Here is an 18,162-nt window from a genome sequence, read left to right as displayed (position 1 = left end):
CTTGTCTTTGATGGTGAAACTCTTCTCTTCCTCGAGAGCATGCACCATGGAGGTGAGGAAGAGCTGGTCCTGGATCAGCCTGGACAAGCCCTGGCAACACTCATCAAGCTGAATCTTCACCACATCCTGATCATAACATAACATAACATAACGACAGATGGAATGAAACCATGAAAACAACTGCAAACAACAGATGACGTCAAAACTTACCTGACTGATGTCTTTGATACAGGATTCCATCAAAGATTCATTCTGAAAAACAACAACACAGCTCTACTAAACTGACACCAATTGGTAATTTTTCACAGTTCACAGAATAAGCTTGTCACGTATCAGCATTTGGTTTCTTTTGAGCTTCGTTCACCTCAGGAAAAAAGATTCTGGAGGCAAAGTGCTTGAAATCCAGGAAAGGAATTGTTCCAACATTTTCCAGTAGATCAGCGTTTTCTGTCTGCAACTCCACAAAACCTGTGGAAGACACTCCAGTGAAGCTGACTTGATAAACCACAGGCTACGTGCACAAAGTACAAAGCATGAATGTCTATGTTATCAGGTGAAAAGTGAACTTGTGAAGCAGGCAAGTTCTTGCAGGTCACAGAAAAGAGGTAGTGAAAATGTCTAAGTCAGTGCAGTGTTGCAATTCACTGATTAATACAAAAATGGCCACATATGACTGCATCCTATAATGTCATTCTGTTTTACCATCAGCCTTATTAGTGTTATATAACAAAAACCATAAACAGGAACTCTATGTATGCGACACTAAGCAACCTGAAGATAGTGAAGCTGTAAAATACAGGCCAATATGTGGTAAAGTTGAGGCACTTATCACATACGATGAAACGCAGTTCCGATAATTTGGAACTTGCAGAGAACAAGATGCAAATGTGTCCTGGAAGATAATGTTGAAAGATTACAATAGGAAAACTTCAGAGTATAAAACTAAAAATAAATAATGCAAACTTTTTAACAGCTGCTACTTAATTTCTTAGAAGTATTTTAAATGCCAATACTGGCAGGTGAAGCATAAATCCCTATTGCATTATGGACTGCAGGGCAAATGAATACCGAAGCAACCAGGTATACATTTTAAGATTACATGCAAAGGAATTGTAAAAATCAAGAAAACGTTGGTGGTGTATGTGGTATAGTGAGCTCATGGGGTGGTGCTGGATGTCAGAGGGGACACATGATTATGATGGGACTAATGACGCCGTCTCCTTTTATAGTGACAGAGGAGACTGGTGGGAAGGGAGCATGTAGTGGAGGAAACCATGGAGAGAGTTGGTTCCGGGCTACAAGACTGTGCCGGAAATAGAAAGAGTGCTTTTGGTTAAAAATAAAGCTGAAACCATGAGAACTGTACACTGTGTGGGTAGGGTCATTTCACAACTTGCAAACTACAAACACATATCCAAAATAAAAACCTGTTTAAAATGTAAATAAAAACAGAATGCAATTATATGCATATTTCAGATGCCCACATTTTATTCAACAGAAAAGATGCAGGTTGTTAGAGAAATATTAGCTAATTTTTCCCTTTTTTCCGAGTTGACATCAATAATTACTTCCTCCAAACTGTCAGTGTGTCTATTAGATCCCATGTCTAGAAGTCCTAACAATAAATTTACATTTTGATCTTAGATATAATCAATCAATCCAAAAAGAGGAATGGTTTATTTTTTTTAGTCTGAATTCTGAACTCACAGGACAGAAACAACATTAATGAAGATTACAAATGATCTTGTTGTCGAGTCATATCTATGTTTGTCCGGCTAGACCTCAGTGGAGTGTTTAATATTCTTGATCACAATATTTTGTAACAGCGTTTAGACCATGTTGTAGGCATTAAATGTGCTGCGCTGCAGTGGTTTGAATCATATCTAATCTAGGAATTTTCTTCACACACTAAGGTTAATTAAGGAGTTCCACAGAGTTCTGTGTTAGGACCAGTTCTACTAGTCAGTATTATTAGAAGGCATAGCATACATTTTTATTGCTATGCAGATGATAATCAGCTTTATTTGTCTGTGATGTCAGACAGATACCAATTAGTTAAACCACATAAAGAGCTAAAGACATAAACACCTGCAAGACCTCTAATTTCCTGCTTTTAAATTTAGATATACTAAGGACCTTCTTGCTGTTAGACTATGCCATCATGCTGACCATTGACATTTTTAAAACTACAGTAGTACTGAAGTTGTTGTACTCTAACCAGATACTGGTTACCTTCAGTAACACAGTAATCTTAGACTCCGTTTTAACCAGGATATATCTTTCAGTGCAAATATTATATAATGTAAGACCTTCTCAATTTGCACAACATCTCTAACATTAGAAACATCGTGTTTCATGCTTGCAGTTCATACATTTATTACTTCTAGGCTGGACTACTGTAATTCATGATTATGTCAGGTAAGGCCTTCCCTGAACATTTCAACAAGACAATGCTAAACTGCATACTGGGTCTATAACAACAGCACGACTTCAGGGTATAAAAATTCACTTTAGTTGATGAATTGGCCCGACTGCAGTCCAGACCTTTTACAATCATTCATCTATTGATACAGAACCTCAAACTGACATATTTAAATTAATTATATTTCATCTGTCCACGGCGGTTATTTCTAAAACTGCCCCAAGTAGTTTGAATGTGGTTTTGCAAATGTAACTTTTCTGGTAACTTTGTTTTTGTGGTGACTCTTCACATAGACCTCACTTCCTTTTAATGTTGCACAACTGTGGAAAATTTATTTCCTCTGTCAGATAAACCTTTCTGAAGCGGACAGTGCAAAATATTTCTTATGTGCTTGTGAGGCACATCCACAGAGGGGCACACAGACCTCTACTAGCTAGGTAATAACAATAATAATGGATTGCATTTATATAGCGCTTTTCAAGGCACCCAAAGTGCTTTACAATGCCACTATTCATTCTCTCTCACATTCGCTCACTGGTGGAGGCAGCTACAGTTGTAGCCACAGCTGCCCTGGGGCAGACTGACAGAAGCGAGGCTGCCATATCACGCCATCGGCCCCTCCGGCCAACACCAGTAGGCGGTAGGTGAAGTGTCTTGCCCAAGGACACAACGACCAGGACAGAGAGCCTGGGGATCCAACCGGCGACCTTCCGGTTACAGATACGCTTCCCAACCCCCTGAGCCACAGTCGCCCCAAGGTAATGGCACCCTGACTAACATTTGGTACTAGGAAGAAATCATTGGACTCATTGTCAACCTGTGCTGGGGCAGTGGGTCCTAGGTTCCTCATGGTACATGACAATGTCTGGCCTCATGAGCAGGCAGCTCACAGAGGATGAAGGAATTGATACCATTGACTAACCCCTATACACGCCTGCCCGAAATCCAACAGAACACCTCTGGGACATTATGTTTCAGTTGATCAAACAATGGAGAATACGAATACTTGCATACATTCATAATACTGTACATCATCCAGTCCATATCATTATAGATATCCAGCATGATTTTTTTTCCTTGCACTGACATGCATTTTAAAAGCTTTTCTTTAATTTTCGAGCAGTATAAATTGTACATCAAAGTGATGCTGTGAGATTTTGTGACTGACCTTGTCTGATGTCATTCCTGATGTTGAGCTCAAGGTCTTCCACAAACTTGTTCATCTCATCAGCGAGCCTCTGCTGTTGTCTTTGGTAGAATAACGCCACTGCAACAAGATTATAGCGCAATGCAAAAGAATGGTATGGTTGTTAAAGAGTTGACCTGCACATCCTTTTATAGGCTGGTTAGGGACTAAAATTCACTTCTAAATTGTGTTCTTACCAGTAATAATGGCTGGTATCAGCAGCAGGACAAGGATCAGCATCGGAAAATAAGAAACTCCAGATTTATCTTTATTTTCCAGTGTGACAGATTTGTCTCCGTATTTTATCTATGAAAAACCCCAAAACAAACAAACAAAAAAACAAAAACAAATCACATACAGCATACTATACTGGGAAAAAGGCCTTGCATGTTTACATACTGGATTTTTCTTTGTTTTTTGCCACACATTGCATTAGTTATAGTTTGCAAGTTCCATATTGGGTTCCAGTTTGTTGTCAGAACTATATGCAATAAAAAAAATAATATAAACAAGGTGCTGGAAACATTCCCCACAGAGTCAATACTGAGCTGATATTATCACCCAGTTGCTGCAAATTCCGCCATAATAGTCTGTGCAAACTGTTGCCCCAGTTTCCTGTTCTTAGCTGATAGGAGTGGGGTGCTCTGCTGCTGTACCCCAACTGCTTCAAGGTTCAGAGATGCTCGTCATCATACTTCATTGTAATGAGTGTTTTATTGAGCTACTGTTGTCTTCCTAACAACACTCTGGCCATTCCCCTCTGATCTCTAACATCAACATGGCATTTTCCACCAAGCAACCTTCAGCTCACTGCATATTTTCTCTTTGCCAGTCCATTTTCTCTAAACCCTAAAAGTGATGTTGGAAAATCCTAGTAGATCAGCAGTTTATGAAATACTCAGACCAGCCTGTCTAGCCTGAACAACCATGTCACATTCAGAGTTACACTGAGCTTGAATTTCAGCTGTTCAGCTTTACCATGATATTATTGGTAGGAGGGTTGCATTTACGAGCAGGTTAACAAGTATACCTAATGAATTCTATGTGAAAACATTCTCAGTACAATTTTAATTCCTATTTTACTGTACTAAAATACTGAAATGTTTCTACTGCCAGAATGAAACTGACATTACATCTCCACACAACTATTTGGTTTGGTTAACATGAAAGAAATATTTACCAATAATTGTTGAAATTCAGGGTTGGTTGAGCTTTTAATCTCACAGGTGAAAGAGTCAATGTTGTCACTGGTTTCTTTGGCTTCCATGGTGCAATTTTTTGGCTTGTCTTCAACGCCCCACACTGATAACTCATCTATCGTCATCTCCAGCTTGTCTGTTTTTTTCTAAATGAAGAAAAACAAAGGCTACATTTCAATGAACTGATGCCACACATACATATGTATGATAAAAAAAAAAGTATATTTAAAAATACCTGAATGGTGATGTGCACATCTTTCCCTGTCCTTGTGGCTGTGAAGCTGGTAAACTCAGGGTCTGGATAGTACGAGAGTTTTCTGGAGCAGGTCAAGGTTTCATTGGCTACTTTCAAATACACAGTACTGCTAGAAATGCTCAGAGCTGCAGGTGAATCATAGGTGAGATTCTGCAATGAAATTAAATGTACACAAAAGACAACACGACGTGACCAAAACAGCACGCAACATCACATATTCAGACACACTGTAATTTATAATTTTTGATATAACATGGCTGGTTAACTTAAACAGTAATAGAAGGTGTAATGTACCTGAGAGCTGATGTATCTGGGAAGTCTGACCTCCTGCATTGTGGGGCTGTGCATTGTGGGGCTGTGCATGACCCCTTCAACAAAGTTAAGATGGGACCCAGTGAGTGTGATCTTCCTCTTCCCACTGCAGGACACAGAGCACCAGAGAACATTTAAAATGTCTGTGTTTGTCTTTAACTGTATCAATCTTAAAATCTCTCAGTTTTAGTTGACTTATGTTGGCATAAAGCTGAATACATACCATTAAGAAACCAATGCCTAGGTAAAGATTGGTGCTTTAAACAAACTCTTAAATAAAATGGGGTTCCTTTTTAAGGTGAAAAAAGAAACTGAGATGACAGAATTTCCTTTTTCAGTTGCAACTAAAAGTGGAAGTAGCCTTATAGCAAAAGACTTTTTTTGGGAAGTGGCTCTCTTTCCCCATCAGATGACCCAGAACGGTTTCTCTGCTGCTTCCTAGAATAAATCTCAAAAATACGATTTAAGTTACTGTCAAAGCAGCAGGTCTTGACTCAAAAATAGTTCTGCTGAAATTTTGTCACGATTCACTACTGTTGCTTTAGCTAATTTATTGATGACAACACATTACATGTGTCACTTTAACTGTGTTGTAGCATCAGTGGAGTACTCAGTACCTCTGTACCTCTGAGCTGCATCGACAAACGCTTGTAAAGGAGAAGGCTAAAATCCTAAACAGATAGAAAGCTTTCTTCATCACTGTGTCATGTTTATTTAATGGTACCTTTGGTTCATTGGTGGATTTGGAGACAGTGTGACATCAGCCAAAGTCTTAGTATTTAAAAATAAAGCCTATGTTCAATAAGGAAGATCTGTAATTACTCATGTGCCTGCTTTCCTGGCAGCTCTGCTGTGAGTCGATTTCTTTACATTGCCTTCACTTTCACATTCTGTTATTTTCTTGCCTACCTGCTCCGAGCCATTCAGCCTCCCCCTCTCTATCATTTCAGCCTTATAGGTTCTTATTTGTGGATCCTGCCACCTCCTCATCTCCATCTCATTGTGTACAATCAGAGCCCCATCTAAACCACCAATTTCATCTTCACCACCACTAACACCTGGACTCCAGAGAGTCCTGTCCTAACTCGTAACTGGGATTCTCTTCTACCATGATGGGTATTAGAGTTCCAATTATATCTCAATATATCATGTTCAGTTTCACATCTCTGCTTATTGAACATTATAAGTTGTTTTAAAGTGTATATCTAAAAGAGATCCGTCATAACTTTAATGTGTTATTTGGAGGTTTCAGTAGAAAAAATGCACCTGATCCAGCTGCTGCTTGGAGTAATATTGGTGCATGATGGTAATGAGCTGTAGGTGATTTTAGCTTTGCCATGGCAATGACCATCTGGGAGGAGAAGACATACGTTGACCACGCCTTTGATATTTGAACTGGGAATGTGGAACGTCAGACTGAAACCAGTGTTGCCCCAAACAGAAGATCTGACCAGAACACACACAGACACAGAAAAAAAATCACTGACATTATCATGATACTCATAAACTGAAAACAGACAAAAGCTGAGTATCAAAATTTTCAACAACATAACTAAATGCCAGTCTAAACTACCAAAGTATGTGTTTTGTAGTTTTTTCAAAGTTACTTTTATTGTGATAAAAGAAAAAACCCTCAAAAGCCCGAAGAAGAAGATCATTAATTAAAACAGAAGAAACCCCAAAACAAAACAGTGAAAATAATTTACGTTAAATTCCTTAAATCCTAAAATAGGACAGTGAGCTTTAGTTTCAGGGTTTACTCTCAGTTGGTCTGTCTGAGAACAATGCTGAGAAAACATTTGTGCTGTTTTTACTTCAAACATTTAATCTATATTTCAGTATGAGTGGTGTTTCCCTGGAATAATCTCTAGATTTTACTGTGTGCTTTGTATCCAAAGCACAAACTATCAGTTGTGCATTAGTTGTGTGTAAAGTAGTGATGGGATTTCCGGCTCTTTTTAGAGAACTGGCTCTTTTGGCTCCGCTCACTAAAAAGAGCCGGCTCTTTCGGCTCCGAACCGGCTCTTCAGGTTGTTTTGTTGCTTTAATTGATTTATTATTAACAATAATATAAAATTATGCACAAAAGGAATTACTAATGTAAAAAAAAAGTGGCTTTATTTATATATGTTTATATATAAATATATGTGGTGGCCCCTAGAGACAAAACACGTACAAACTCCAAAACACATTTCTAGCGTTAACTGAACTTCCAAAACAGAGCTACCTAGATCACTTAAATTACATAATTGAAAGCATGAAAGCATATGTGTATTGTTTGTGTATTTATACACAAGCACTCATATATATTCAAATAATTAAAAAAAAAAGTTCATTTACCTGTTACTACCACACACCAAATCCAGTCGTTCCTAATTGCTGGCTTGTGTAGCCACTAGGTAACAAAAGCTCAACACTGCGCCTAGCATCCTGGAGCACTTCTGTTGTCTTTTGTTTTGGAGTTTTTACGTGTTTTTGAGTTTGTACGTGCTTTGTCTCTAGGGGCCACCGTAAATATACTTTTATTTATTCACTCCACATAAAATGTAATAAATAAAATGTAATACAAAAATCAACTAGTCACAGTACAACTTTTAACTATTTAAATTTTCAGCTTTTTCCTTTTAAACAAATTTAAAATGAAACAACACAAAACACTGCAAACCATAACACCATTAAATATAAATTAAAATATGAAAACAAAAAGAAGATGCACATTCTTTGTTATATAGGCCTGCATGAATAAACTTTCTGAACCCTTTAACATCCACAACTGAAAATAGTTGTGGATGATTACTATACCTTTCTAATGTGACGTTGTTGTCCCTGGCTCTCTTTCTCTCTTTCCCTCCCGGTCTGTTCCTGCGCTACTGCGAGTGTAACTACCACCCCTCCCCCCTCATCCCAGCGGAAAGCACAAGGCTCGCGTGCGGAGTGAAGCGGAAAAAAAGTGCGAGAGAGAGAGATGGTGTGAGAGAGAGAGGGTGAGAGAAGGGAAAAACAAAAAAACACGGCTTGCAATAAGGAGCCGGCTCGCGTTGTTCACGTCAAAGAGCCGGCTCTAAGAGCCATTTCGTTCGCGAGTGACACATCACTAGTGTAAAGTGACTCACTCTTTTGGAGTACAGTCAGTATCGGCCTGCATCCTCACTGCAGTCACATTATCGAGGTTACGACCTGACAGCACTGCGTGGTTTCTACCGTAGAAAGACACCACACTGGGAGTGATGGAGGAGATCTCTGGGATCTGACAGTAAGACAAAAAATGATCAGCTTTAATCCACGGCCATCAGCTGATGTTGGAAGCTTTGAACACGAATAAGGTGTCAGAGGAACAATGAGTTTGAGGACTGAGGTTCAGACTCACAGAGAAGTTCTTCCCAGACTGCACATTTTGGCAAACGCTGTCCTGCAGGAGGAAGCAGAGGGAATCAATATGGCAGGTTTACTGTCATTGTCTAAAGAAACTATGTAGGACTGATGAGAATGGAAGTTCTGTCTTATTTACAAGGAAAGAATTTAATCACGATTTTTGTCAAGCAACTGAATTGGTATTTGTGAGTTGTCATAATCACTTAACATATTATTGCATATAATATTGCTGCTTTTGAGAAGCAATAGATATTTGAACATTAGACCAACCCACCCTTAATAATGATTGAAAAATCTCAAAAGTAATATAAACTTAAAGTGGAAGACTTAATTATATGATAAGATAGACTTTCTTATTCCCAAAAGTAGATTTAAAAAAGATACATCAAAATAGCCTAAACATGTAGAATGGTATCAGCGAAATAAAATTAAAACAAATATGTTAATGAGGAAAAACCTGAACTAGGTAAACTAAAGGCATGAATTATTACATTGATCTCTGTTTGATCGGCCCAGGAACATCTGTTTGTGTTCCATCCACAACCAGCTTTGATGCACTGCTGACACCTGAAGAGAAACAATCACATATTAGTGTTGAAATCATCAAGAAAAAGATGTCCAAAAATACAACATAAAACAAAGAGACTCCTCAGTAGTAATACATTTTACTTGGTGATGACACATAATGTTGTGTTATTAGTGATCCATCTTCATAATCTTTATAATTGATTGGACTTACAAGACTGAACTTGGTGGTCCACTGATGTCAGAGCAGTTAGTCAACCTCAGCTGTTCTGACAGTTGTGTTGAACCAAGTCTAAATTTCACTGTGACATGCAGACCTGTTAAATAAAATAAATAAATAAAAAAACCACGATCAGTGTCATAGCCTTCAATTGCTAATTTTTAGACATATATGTTTAATGAGTTGCAACAGTTTGTAATAACGAACAGCTCAGATTTGTCAACTAGTAAAGAATATTTCATCTGTCAGAGTCAGCTCTGTAATGTTTCTATTTTGCTTTTTGGGAAGTGTTGCAGATCAGTAAGCAGGTCTGACTGCAAAGTATTTCATTCGTTGGATTATTTATGAAAACTCACTGACCATCAGCAGGAAGTGTACGATCAGACAGGATGCAGGTGCATTGTGGGAACTGTGGAGGAGGGTTATTCAAAGCACAAATCGAGCTGGACCTTGCAGTGAACTGACAGGTAAAGTTGGACGACACTTCCTGGCCCACAGTCAAGTGTGTGTGGATTTTTAGTAAAATCTGAAAATGAAGAACATGTGTGAGAAATACCTGAAAGCCACAAATGATCACAGTCCCGAGTGTGTTTGTAAGCTGTACCTGTCCGTTTGTGTCCTTTTCAACTTTGTGGGAAATCATTTTGTGCTGGGACTCATCAGGAATGGACAGCCAGTCTGAATCTGTGCAGTCATCTTCAAATGTGCAGCTAGGAGAAGAAGGAGAAATGATCACCAAGTTCAGAATAGTTTGGAGACATCAGCTGCATGTTGTTTCTCTCACCTGCTTTTAGAGCCACACCAACCACAGTATGGATCCTGCGCAGACCAACACTCCTGCACACTTGTGTACGTGCTGCACTTTGACACAGGAACTCGCCTTATCTAGAACAACAAACACTTTAAAATGCAGCACAGGTACATGTGACATTAAGATAATCAGTAAATAATTTAAGTACCTGGTTTCTAAATGGCACATACACATGTTTATGACCCACTGGATCCAGATGTAATTTGGGAAACACTTTGCGATCATCACTTGTCCTGTAGAGCACCGTGGGACAGGCAGCGTGATAGTTCCTGTCCACAGACAGCTGACAACAAGAATTTGTGAAAATAAGAATTCACGTTTTTATGTTTAATGAACATTTCAATTGCTTATTTTTCTCTGACCACTATCTTCCAAATGAAAGGCTGTTTATTTTAAGTTTTCCCTCATTCATAAGAAGCTCTTATGTGTTTGTGCTGCTTGGATTCAGTGTCATGCTGATATCTGCTGTATATGTTGTGAAACAGTCGGTATTTCTTATCTGTAAAACAAACTTTCCGACTTAATCACAAACTGTGATCAAAGAGTCGATATTATGACCGAAAAAAATCAAACCATGACAACATCCCTCTCAGCTTGTTTCTCTATCTCTTGCTTTCGTCATATTAGATAAAATACTTGTTGAAGCTTTTTGAGCTTTCAGGGTCACAGCTCTCATTTCTCCACTCCACAAACAAAACCTTGCAGTGTGTGAACAGATGAACTCACAGTGAGACTAAGAGCACACAAAGAAGCTACAGGGACCACAAGTGACTGCAGTTTGCAGCAGACTTCAACAATGAAATAAAATGAGACTAGTTCAAATAAGCAAGCTAAAAAATCATGAATAATTTGCCTCTTAAAAAGTTTTGGTTTTTATTTATCTTGGGTCAATGGTTGTTCGTGATTTTATGAATAGATGCTAATTCAACAAATATATTTTGGTGACAGAACTATCTTTCATGTTTGTTTCATGTGAGGAAGCCAGTGCATTTCAGGATGATGAAATGGCATCTTAAAATCAGGCTGGTAAACTAAGTACTTTAGATGTTTCATTTCATACACACCTTAATGAGCTGGCCGTCTCCTGTCCCAATGAAGAAAACCATCCAGCCTCTCTGCCTCACTGCCAGCACAGAGGTCATGTAGCTGTGCCTGAAGAGGACTGCCTTAGGTTTTAGGATCTTTGGCTGAGAAACAAACACACTGATCATCAAATCTGATATTGTAGATATGTTAAGATTAGAACTTTTTCTGATGATGATCAGAAAAAGGTCCCACATATGTTTAGGCCCCAGAGTTCAGTGCTACACCCCTGCTCTCAACTACATATTCAAATAGTGATGAAGTCAAACATCATTCAGTGAAACTCAGTTTGTCTGTCACATGCACCAGCAGACATACCAGCAGCTTAAATAATTCAGACTCCTTTTTCTTGTGTCTTCAGTAAAACTTTAGAATTTCTTTGATTTTGTGTGTATATATATATATATATATGTATATATATATATATATATATATATATATATATGTATATACAGTGGGGCAAAAAAGTATTTAGTCAGCCACCGATTGTGCAAGTTCCCCCACCTAAAATGATGACAGAGGTCAGTAATTTGCACCAGAGGTACACTTCAACTGTGAAAGACAGATTGTGAAAAAAAATAAATAAAAAATCCATGAATCCACATGGTAGGATTTGTAAAGAATTTATTCGTAAATCAGGGTGGAAAATAAGTATTTGGTCAATAACAAAAATACAACTCAATACTTTGTAACATAACCTTTGTTGGCAATAACAGAGGTCAAACGTTTACTATAGGTCTTTACCAGGTTTGCACACACAGTAGCTGGTATTTTGGCCCATTCCTCCATGCAGATCTTCTCGAGAGCAGTGATGTTTTGGGGCTGTCGCCGAGCAACACGGACTTTCAACTCCCGCCACTATATGGGGCGGGAGTTGAGGTCTGGAGACTGGCTAGGCCACTCCAGGACTTTCAAATGCTTCTTACGGAGCCACTCCTTTGTTGCCCGGGCGGTGTGTTTTGGATCATTGTCATGTTGGAAGACCCAGCCTCGTTTCATCTTCAAAGTTCTCACTGATGGAAGGAGGTTTTGGCTCAAAATCTCACGATACATGGCCCCATTCATTCTGTCCTTAACACGGATCAGTCGTCCTGTCCCCTTGGCAGAAAAACAGCCCCATAGCATGATGTTTCCACCCCCATGCTTCACAGTAGGTATGGTGTTCTTGGGATGCAACTCAGTATTCTTCTTCCGAGTTGAGTTGAGTTTATACCAAAAAGTTCTACTTTGGTTTCATCTGACCATATGACATTCTCCCAATCCTCTGCTGTATCATCCATGTGCTCTCTGGCAAACTTCAGACGGGCCTGGACATGCACTGGCTTCAGCAGCGGAACACGTCTGGCACTGCGGGATTTGATTCCCTGCCGTTGTAGTGTGTTACTGATGGTGACCTTTGTTACTTTGGTCCCAGCTCTCTGCAGGTCATTCACCAGGTCCCCCCGTGTGGTTCTGGGATCTTTGCTCACCGTTCTCATGATCATTTTGACCCCACGGGATGAGATCCTGCGTGGAGCCCCAGATCGAGGGAGATTATCAGTGGTCTTGTATGTCTTCCATTTTCTGATGATTGCTCCCACAGTTGATTTTTTTCACACCAAGCTGCTTGCCTATTGTAGATTCACTCTTCCCAGTCTGGTGCAGGTCTACAATACTTTTCCTGGTGTCCTTCGAAAGCTCTTTGGTCTTGGCCATGGCGGCGTTTGGAGTCTGACTGTTTGAGGCTGTGGACAGGTGTCTTTTATACAGATGATGAGTTCAAACAGGTGCCATTCATACAGGTAACGAGTGGGGGACAGAAAAGCTTCTTCCAGAAGACGTTACAGGTCTGTGAGAGCCAGAGATTTTCCTTGTTTGAGGTGACCAAATACTTATTTTCCACCCTGATTTACGAATAAATTCTTTACAAATCCTACCATGTGGATTCATGGATTTTTTTTTCACATTCTGTCTCTCACAGTTGAAGTGTACCTCTGGTGCAAATTACTGACCTCTGTCATCATTTTAAGTGGGGGAACTTGCACAATCGGTGGCTGACTAAATACTTTTTTGCCCCACTGTACATATATATATATATATATATATATATATATATATATATATGTAAGTGTTTTTTATGGGAAAGTTTGAGCCTAACATTAACTGTTTATGTGAAGTAGCAGACTGAGTCTGAATCGATTGATGTTTCTAGTTTTGTGACCACACTGTGTGATAAAGTAATCTGCCTCTCTGTGAACAGTTTGCTTTCATGATTGTCCACATGAAAATGTGGAGGCACAGATGGAAACTACATTCAGGAACCATTCAGAACATGTTTAGAAGTTATACAGCGACCCACCGTCACTTCTGATGGCACAGAGGTGTAGAAGTCTGGATCTCTGTCGGTGTTCCTGCTGTAATCAGGGCTGATGTCAAACACCATCAGCTTGGTGTCGGTATCTCCTCCATCCACACTGAACACGCCGCTCCAAAGCACCGGCTGCTCCCCCGGGATGACCGAGGAGGCCACGAGTCTGCTGCTGTCACCGTCAGAGACACTGAGAGTTGCGCCCCGCAGAGACTTGAGTGTATCAGTTTTGCTTTTTTCGCCTTTGAGCCAAATGAGACGGACTCTGTTTGTTTGAGCTGAGAGCGCGTTGGAGAACAGATAGATGGTTGAATTAAGCTGAAACCCGTCAACAAACTCCACATCACCTTTACTTGTGATCTGAGGTGTGCCTGAAGCTCTATCAGTTATAGAAAATATACCTCCACCTTGTTTGTTATCTGTATTTTGAAGGTTGATAGTCTTCTGATTGATACCACACTTGTTGTTTTCGGGCTTTTCTCTGTTTTGTTGGATCGCGGTCAGAATGTAAGTGTCAGTCTGAGTTTTCTTCTTCACATCCACCAGAAAGCTGACTGACCTGCTGCTGCTTTTCAGAGGTCCCACCTGGATGTGTTCTCTGTACAGAAGGTTGGAGATGTTCTTCAGGTCCAGAACCTCGCAGTAACTGCAGTCATCGTCAGTCACACCGCAGCTGATCAGAGAGTCATTGCTTGTAAAAGGCAACAACACGTTGATGCTGAAAGTTGCGTTCCCCTCAGCTGTGTCAGAAACCCGGTGAAACTGCACATCATCCTGCTGGTTTCCGGTCTTTATTATTCCCCTCTGGGTCAGACTGTTGATCAGAGTCAGGTCGTGGCTCAGCTGGTAGAGCCTCTCCTCTGTGGCGATGTAAACCGTGTTGGAGGTCATGGCGAATTGGCGGATGTTTCCATCAAAGGTAAAGCCTCCATCCTCCTCCTGGCACAGACCCAGTTTTCCCCAGAGAACAGAAAGCAGAGCGAGCAGCAGGATCATCTTGTAGCAGCAGTGATACTTGTGCCTGAGACACCGTCATGCACTGAAGGTCTGCATGGCACTCTGCTCTGAGACACAGTGCCTCTAAACTCGTGCGTAAAAGCGCAGTGCGCCTCTGCTGAAAAGAGAAGTGTTGAAAGTGGAAGGAAGCACGCCCAGTTAATAGAAAAATCCGATTTTAATTTTAGGATTTAACATCATTAATATTTTCCCTCAGCTGTTTTCTTCACTTTCTGCCATCTTCTCAAGTCTGTACAGTTTAGTGTGACAGCAGAACCTGAACAAAATCTAAACAGTGACAGCACTCAGCGAATGAGAAAGCGTTTGTTGAACCTTCAGTAAGTTGTTACACACTGAAGGACGACAATGTTCATCCAGGTGCACACTGAGGTTTATTAATCTGAAACATACCTGAATAATAGTTCTGCGTTACTGTTGACTTCCATTACCACGACAGACCTGTGTTACTTTTGTAAGAGATGACTTTGCCAGTCTTTTATTTGTGTGATCTGCCACCTACTGGAGAAACTCAGTAGGTGGCAGATCGCCACCTACTATCACCTTAGAGCCACGTCAGGTGAGAGCAAATGAGCTTTTTCATCTGTACTATGATGTCAAAGGATACACACTGTATGACTTTAATAAAGACAGAATATTTTAATTCGATGTGTTTCTATCTAATTTGAACTTTGCATCAGCTGAGCACAGGTCCACTGATCCCTGCAAAACACACACAACTTCCTACAAGTCCTAATGACAGAACAACAAAGGCGACATCCAGTGTCAGCTCTGGGAAGTTACTTTCTCATGTTTCTGGCATCCGTTAAATTATCACCCACCAAAATATGAAAATATGACTTCTTCTACTCTAACAAAAACCACCAGATTGTTATATAATAACAAAAATTTGATTCATTCTTATTTCTGATGCTAGTCTGAACAAAGTGTTGGTCATAATACAACTGTGAAAATGTCCCACTCTGTGCTACCACTGTGGAAACAATATGAGTTTAATGTTGACAGTGTTGCTGTAAGACAGGTCTGTTCTATAGTACTTTGGATAAGTTGGAGAGATCTTCTCAAATTTGAGCTCTAATCACTAGACCACAATCACATGTTTCCAAATCTGTTAACAGAAACTCCAAACGACCACATCACTCTGAGTCTGAGATACGAGAGCAGCTTTAATGTACGGAACAAACAGAATGTAAGAACTATTAAGACTTTTAATTTGTTCATAGTTCATAGTGTAAATGATTCAAAGAGTCAAAGAAAGACTCTGCAAACAAAGATTAACAGTAGTGATCCAGTTTAAAATATTGACCCACAATAAACATATTCAACTGTCTTTCCTAACCCCAACCCTCACTCTGAGCATCATCTAGCTCAGCTCACTGCTCAAGACAATAATTTAAATTGTTGACTACTTGTAGTATCAGGGATTTCCCAGACAGCGGTGATGAAAGCAACACATCTGGCATTATGAAAAGGGAAAATTAAATGCAGGCAGTAATGACGTCGGCAGTAATGACACCCAGTTACGCTAATCGGAGGTCACTAAAATCAATATTGAATCTGTGTGGAACTTTGCCAAAACAGTGTCAGACTCTGTAGTTTTCTCTGGTCCCCAATCAGACCAGGAGTGACATGTTTAGCCGCATGTTCTCCTTAAATTGTTGGCTTTCTGAGTGGTGAAGAAACTGTGAGCCAGGAGGGAGGGGGTGAGTGAGTGAGTCCTGAGAAATTTTTTTGTTAAGATACTGGATGTTGTTTTCGCCACAATTTTAATTATAAGCTAGATACATTGCTGCTAACAGCAACAGGGATGAGTCAGTGAGTTGGTTGGGCTTGTGAATCACGATTCATGAGTCAGTAAAGTGATTCTCGAGTACTGAACGATTCGTTCATGATTTGCGTATCACTAGCTAGGACCAATTCTGTTTACATTTACATGCTTCCCTTAGGCAGTATCATTATAAAACATAGCATACATTTTCACTGCTATGCCGATGACACCCAGCTCTATCTATCTGTGAAGCCAGATCACACACACCAATTAGTTAAACTGCAGGATTGTCTTAAAGACATAAAGACCTGGATGGCCGCTAACTTTCTGCTTCTTAATTCAGATAAAACTGAGGTTATTGTACTCGGCCCTAAAAATCTTAGAAATATGGTATCTAACCAGATTCTAACTCTGGATGGCATTACCTTGGCCTCCAGTAACGCTGTGAGGAACCTTGGAGTCATTTTTGACCAGGACATGTCCTTCAACGCACATATTAAACAAATATGTAAGACTGCTTTCTTCCATTTGTGCAACATCTCTAAAGTTAGAAATATCCTGTCTCAGAGTGACGCTGAAAAACTAGTTCATGCATTTATTACTTCCAGGCTGGACGACTGTAATTCATTATTATCAGGATGTCCAAAAAACCCGCTGAAAAGCCTTCAGCTAATCCAAAATGCTGCAGCAAGAATGCTGACAGGGACTAGAAAGAGAGAGCCTGTTTTGGCTTCCCTTCATTGGCTTCCTGTTAAATCCAGAATTGAATTCAAAATCCTGCTCCTCACATACAAGGTCTTAAATAATCAGGCCCCATCTTATCTTAATGATAATGGTCATATCACCCTATTAGAGCACTTCGTTCTCGCTCTGCAGGCCTACTTGTTGTTCCTAGAGTATTTAAAAGTAGAATGGGAGGGAGAGCCTTCAGTTTTCAGGCCCCTCTTCTGTGGAACCAGCTTCCAGTTTGGATTCAGGAGACAGACACTATCTCTACTTTCAAGATTAGGCTTCAAACTTTCCTTTTTGCTAAAGCATATAGTTAGGGCTGGACCAGGTGACCCTGAATCCTCCCTTAGTTATGCTGCAAAAGATGTAGGCTGCTGGGGGATTCCCATGATGCATTGAGTTTTTCCTTTCCAGTCACCTTTCTCACTCACTATGTGTTAATAGACCTCTCTGCATTGAATCATATCTGTTATTAATCTCTGTCTCTTTTCCACAGCATGTCTTTCATCCTGTCTTCCTTCTCTCATCCCAACCGGTCGCAGCAGATGGCCCCGCCCCTCCCTGAGCCTGGTTCTGCCAGAGGTTTCTTCCTGTCAAAAGGGAGTTTTTCCTTGCTCACAGGGGGTCATATGATTGTTGGGTTTTTCTCTGTATGTACTGTACAATATAAAGTGCCTTGATGTCACTTTTGTTGTGATTTGGCGCTATATAAATAGAATTGAATAAAATTGAATTGAATTGATGCAACAGCATTAATGGTCATCTCTGCCTAGCAATGTGAGCCATTCATATTCAGGTGTCATCTTCGCAATGACTCTTAAGCGAATTATGATAATGTGTAGTAAGAGGAGTCCAGGCTGACAACTACACTAATTTAAAGAGTAGAACAAGAGCTGACAGAGGCCACTGAAAGATGGA

At 40.0% G+C, this 18,162-nt stretch overlaps 1 protein-coding gene across 1 annotated transcript in view; it reads right to left on the bottom strand.

The window, feature by feature from the left end:
- Positions 1 to 15,002, bottom strand: part of plxnc1 (plexin C1) — a 35,383-nt gene extending 20,381 nt beyond the window's left edge. Inside the window, exons 1-19 of the mRNA XM_086268718.1 lie at positions 13,725 to 15,002; positions 11,368 to 11,490; positions 10,452 to 10,586; positions 10,277 to 10,377; positions 10,097 to 10,202; positions 9,853 to 10,018; positions 9,487 to 9,589; positions 9,239 to 9,314; positions 8,743 to 8,784; positions 8,489 to 8,622; positions 6,642 to 6,821; positions 5,358 to 5,481; positions 5,043 to 5,213; positions 4,789 to 4,953; positions 3,806 to 3,914; positions 3,591 to 3,689; positions 365 to 468; positions 211 to 252; positions 2 to 126 (exon numbers count right to left, since the gene is read on the bottom strand). Of these exons, the coding sequence (XP_086124844.1) occupies positions 2 to 126; positions 211 to 252; positions 365 to 468; positions 3,591 to 3,689; positions 3,806 to 3,914; positions 4,789 to 4,953; positions 5,043 to 5,213; positions 5,358 to 5,481; positions 6,642 to 6,821; positions 8,489 to 8,622; positions 8,743 to 8,784; positions 9,239 to 9,314; positions 9,487 to 9,589; positions 9,853 to 10,018; positions 10,097 to 10,202; positions 10,277 to 10,377; positions 10,452 to 10,586; positions 11,368 to 11,490; positions 13,725 to 14,729 (3,110 nt within the window). The 5' untranslated portion in view covers positions 14,730 to 15,002. The remainder of the gene's footprint in view (position 1; positions 127 to 210; positions 253 to 364; positions 469 to 3,590; positions 3,690 to 3,805; positions 3,915 to 4,788; positions 4,954 to 5,042; positions 5,214 to 5,357; positions 5,482 to 6,641; positions 6,822 to 8,488; positions 8,623 to 8,742; positions 8,785 to 9,238; positions 9,315 to 9,486; positions 9,590 to 9,852; positions 10,019 to 10,096; positions 10,203 to 10,276; positions 10,378 to 10,451; positions 10,587 to 11,367; positions 11,491 to 13,724) is intronic.
- Between the last annotated feature and the right edge of the window lie 3,160 nt (positions 15,003 to 18,162).

This window comes from Aulonocara sp. 'chitande type north' Nkhata Bay, linkage group LG17 (genome assembly GCF_057382095.1).
Source record: "Aulonocara sp. 'chitande type north' Nkhata Bay isolate Kocher_YH1m ecotype deep benthic linkage group LG17, A_spYH_male_GT1.1, whole genome shotgun sequence".
NCBI lineage: Eukaryota > Metazoa > Chordata > Actinopteri > Cichliformes > Cichlidae > Aulonocara > Aulonocara sp. 'chitande type north' Nkhata Bay.
This window is presented reverse-complemented; position numbering and strand designations above follow the sequence as displayed.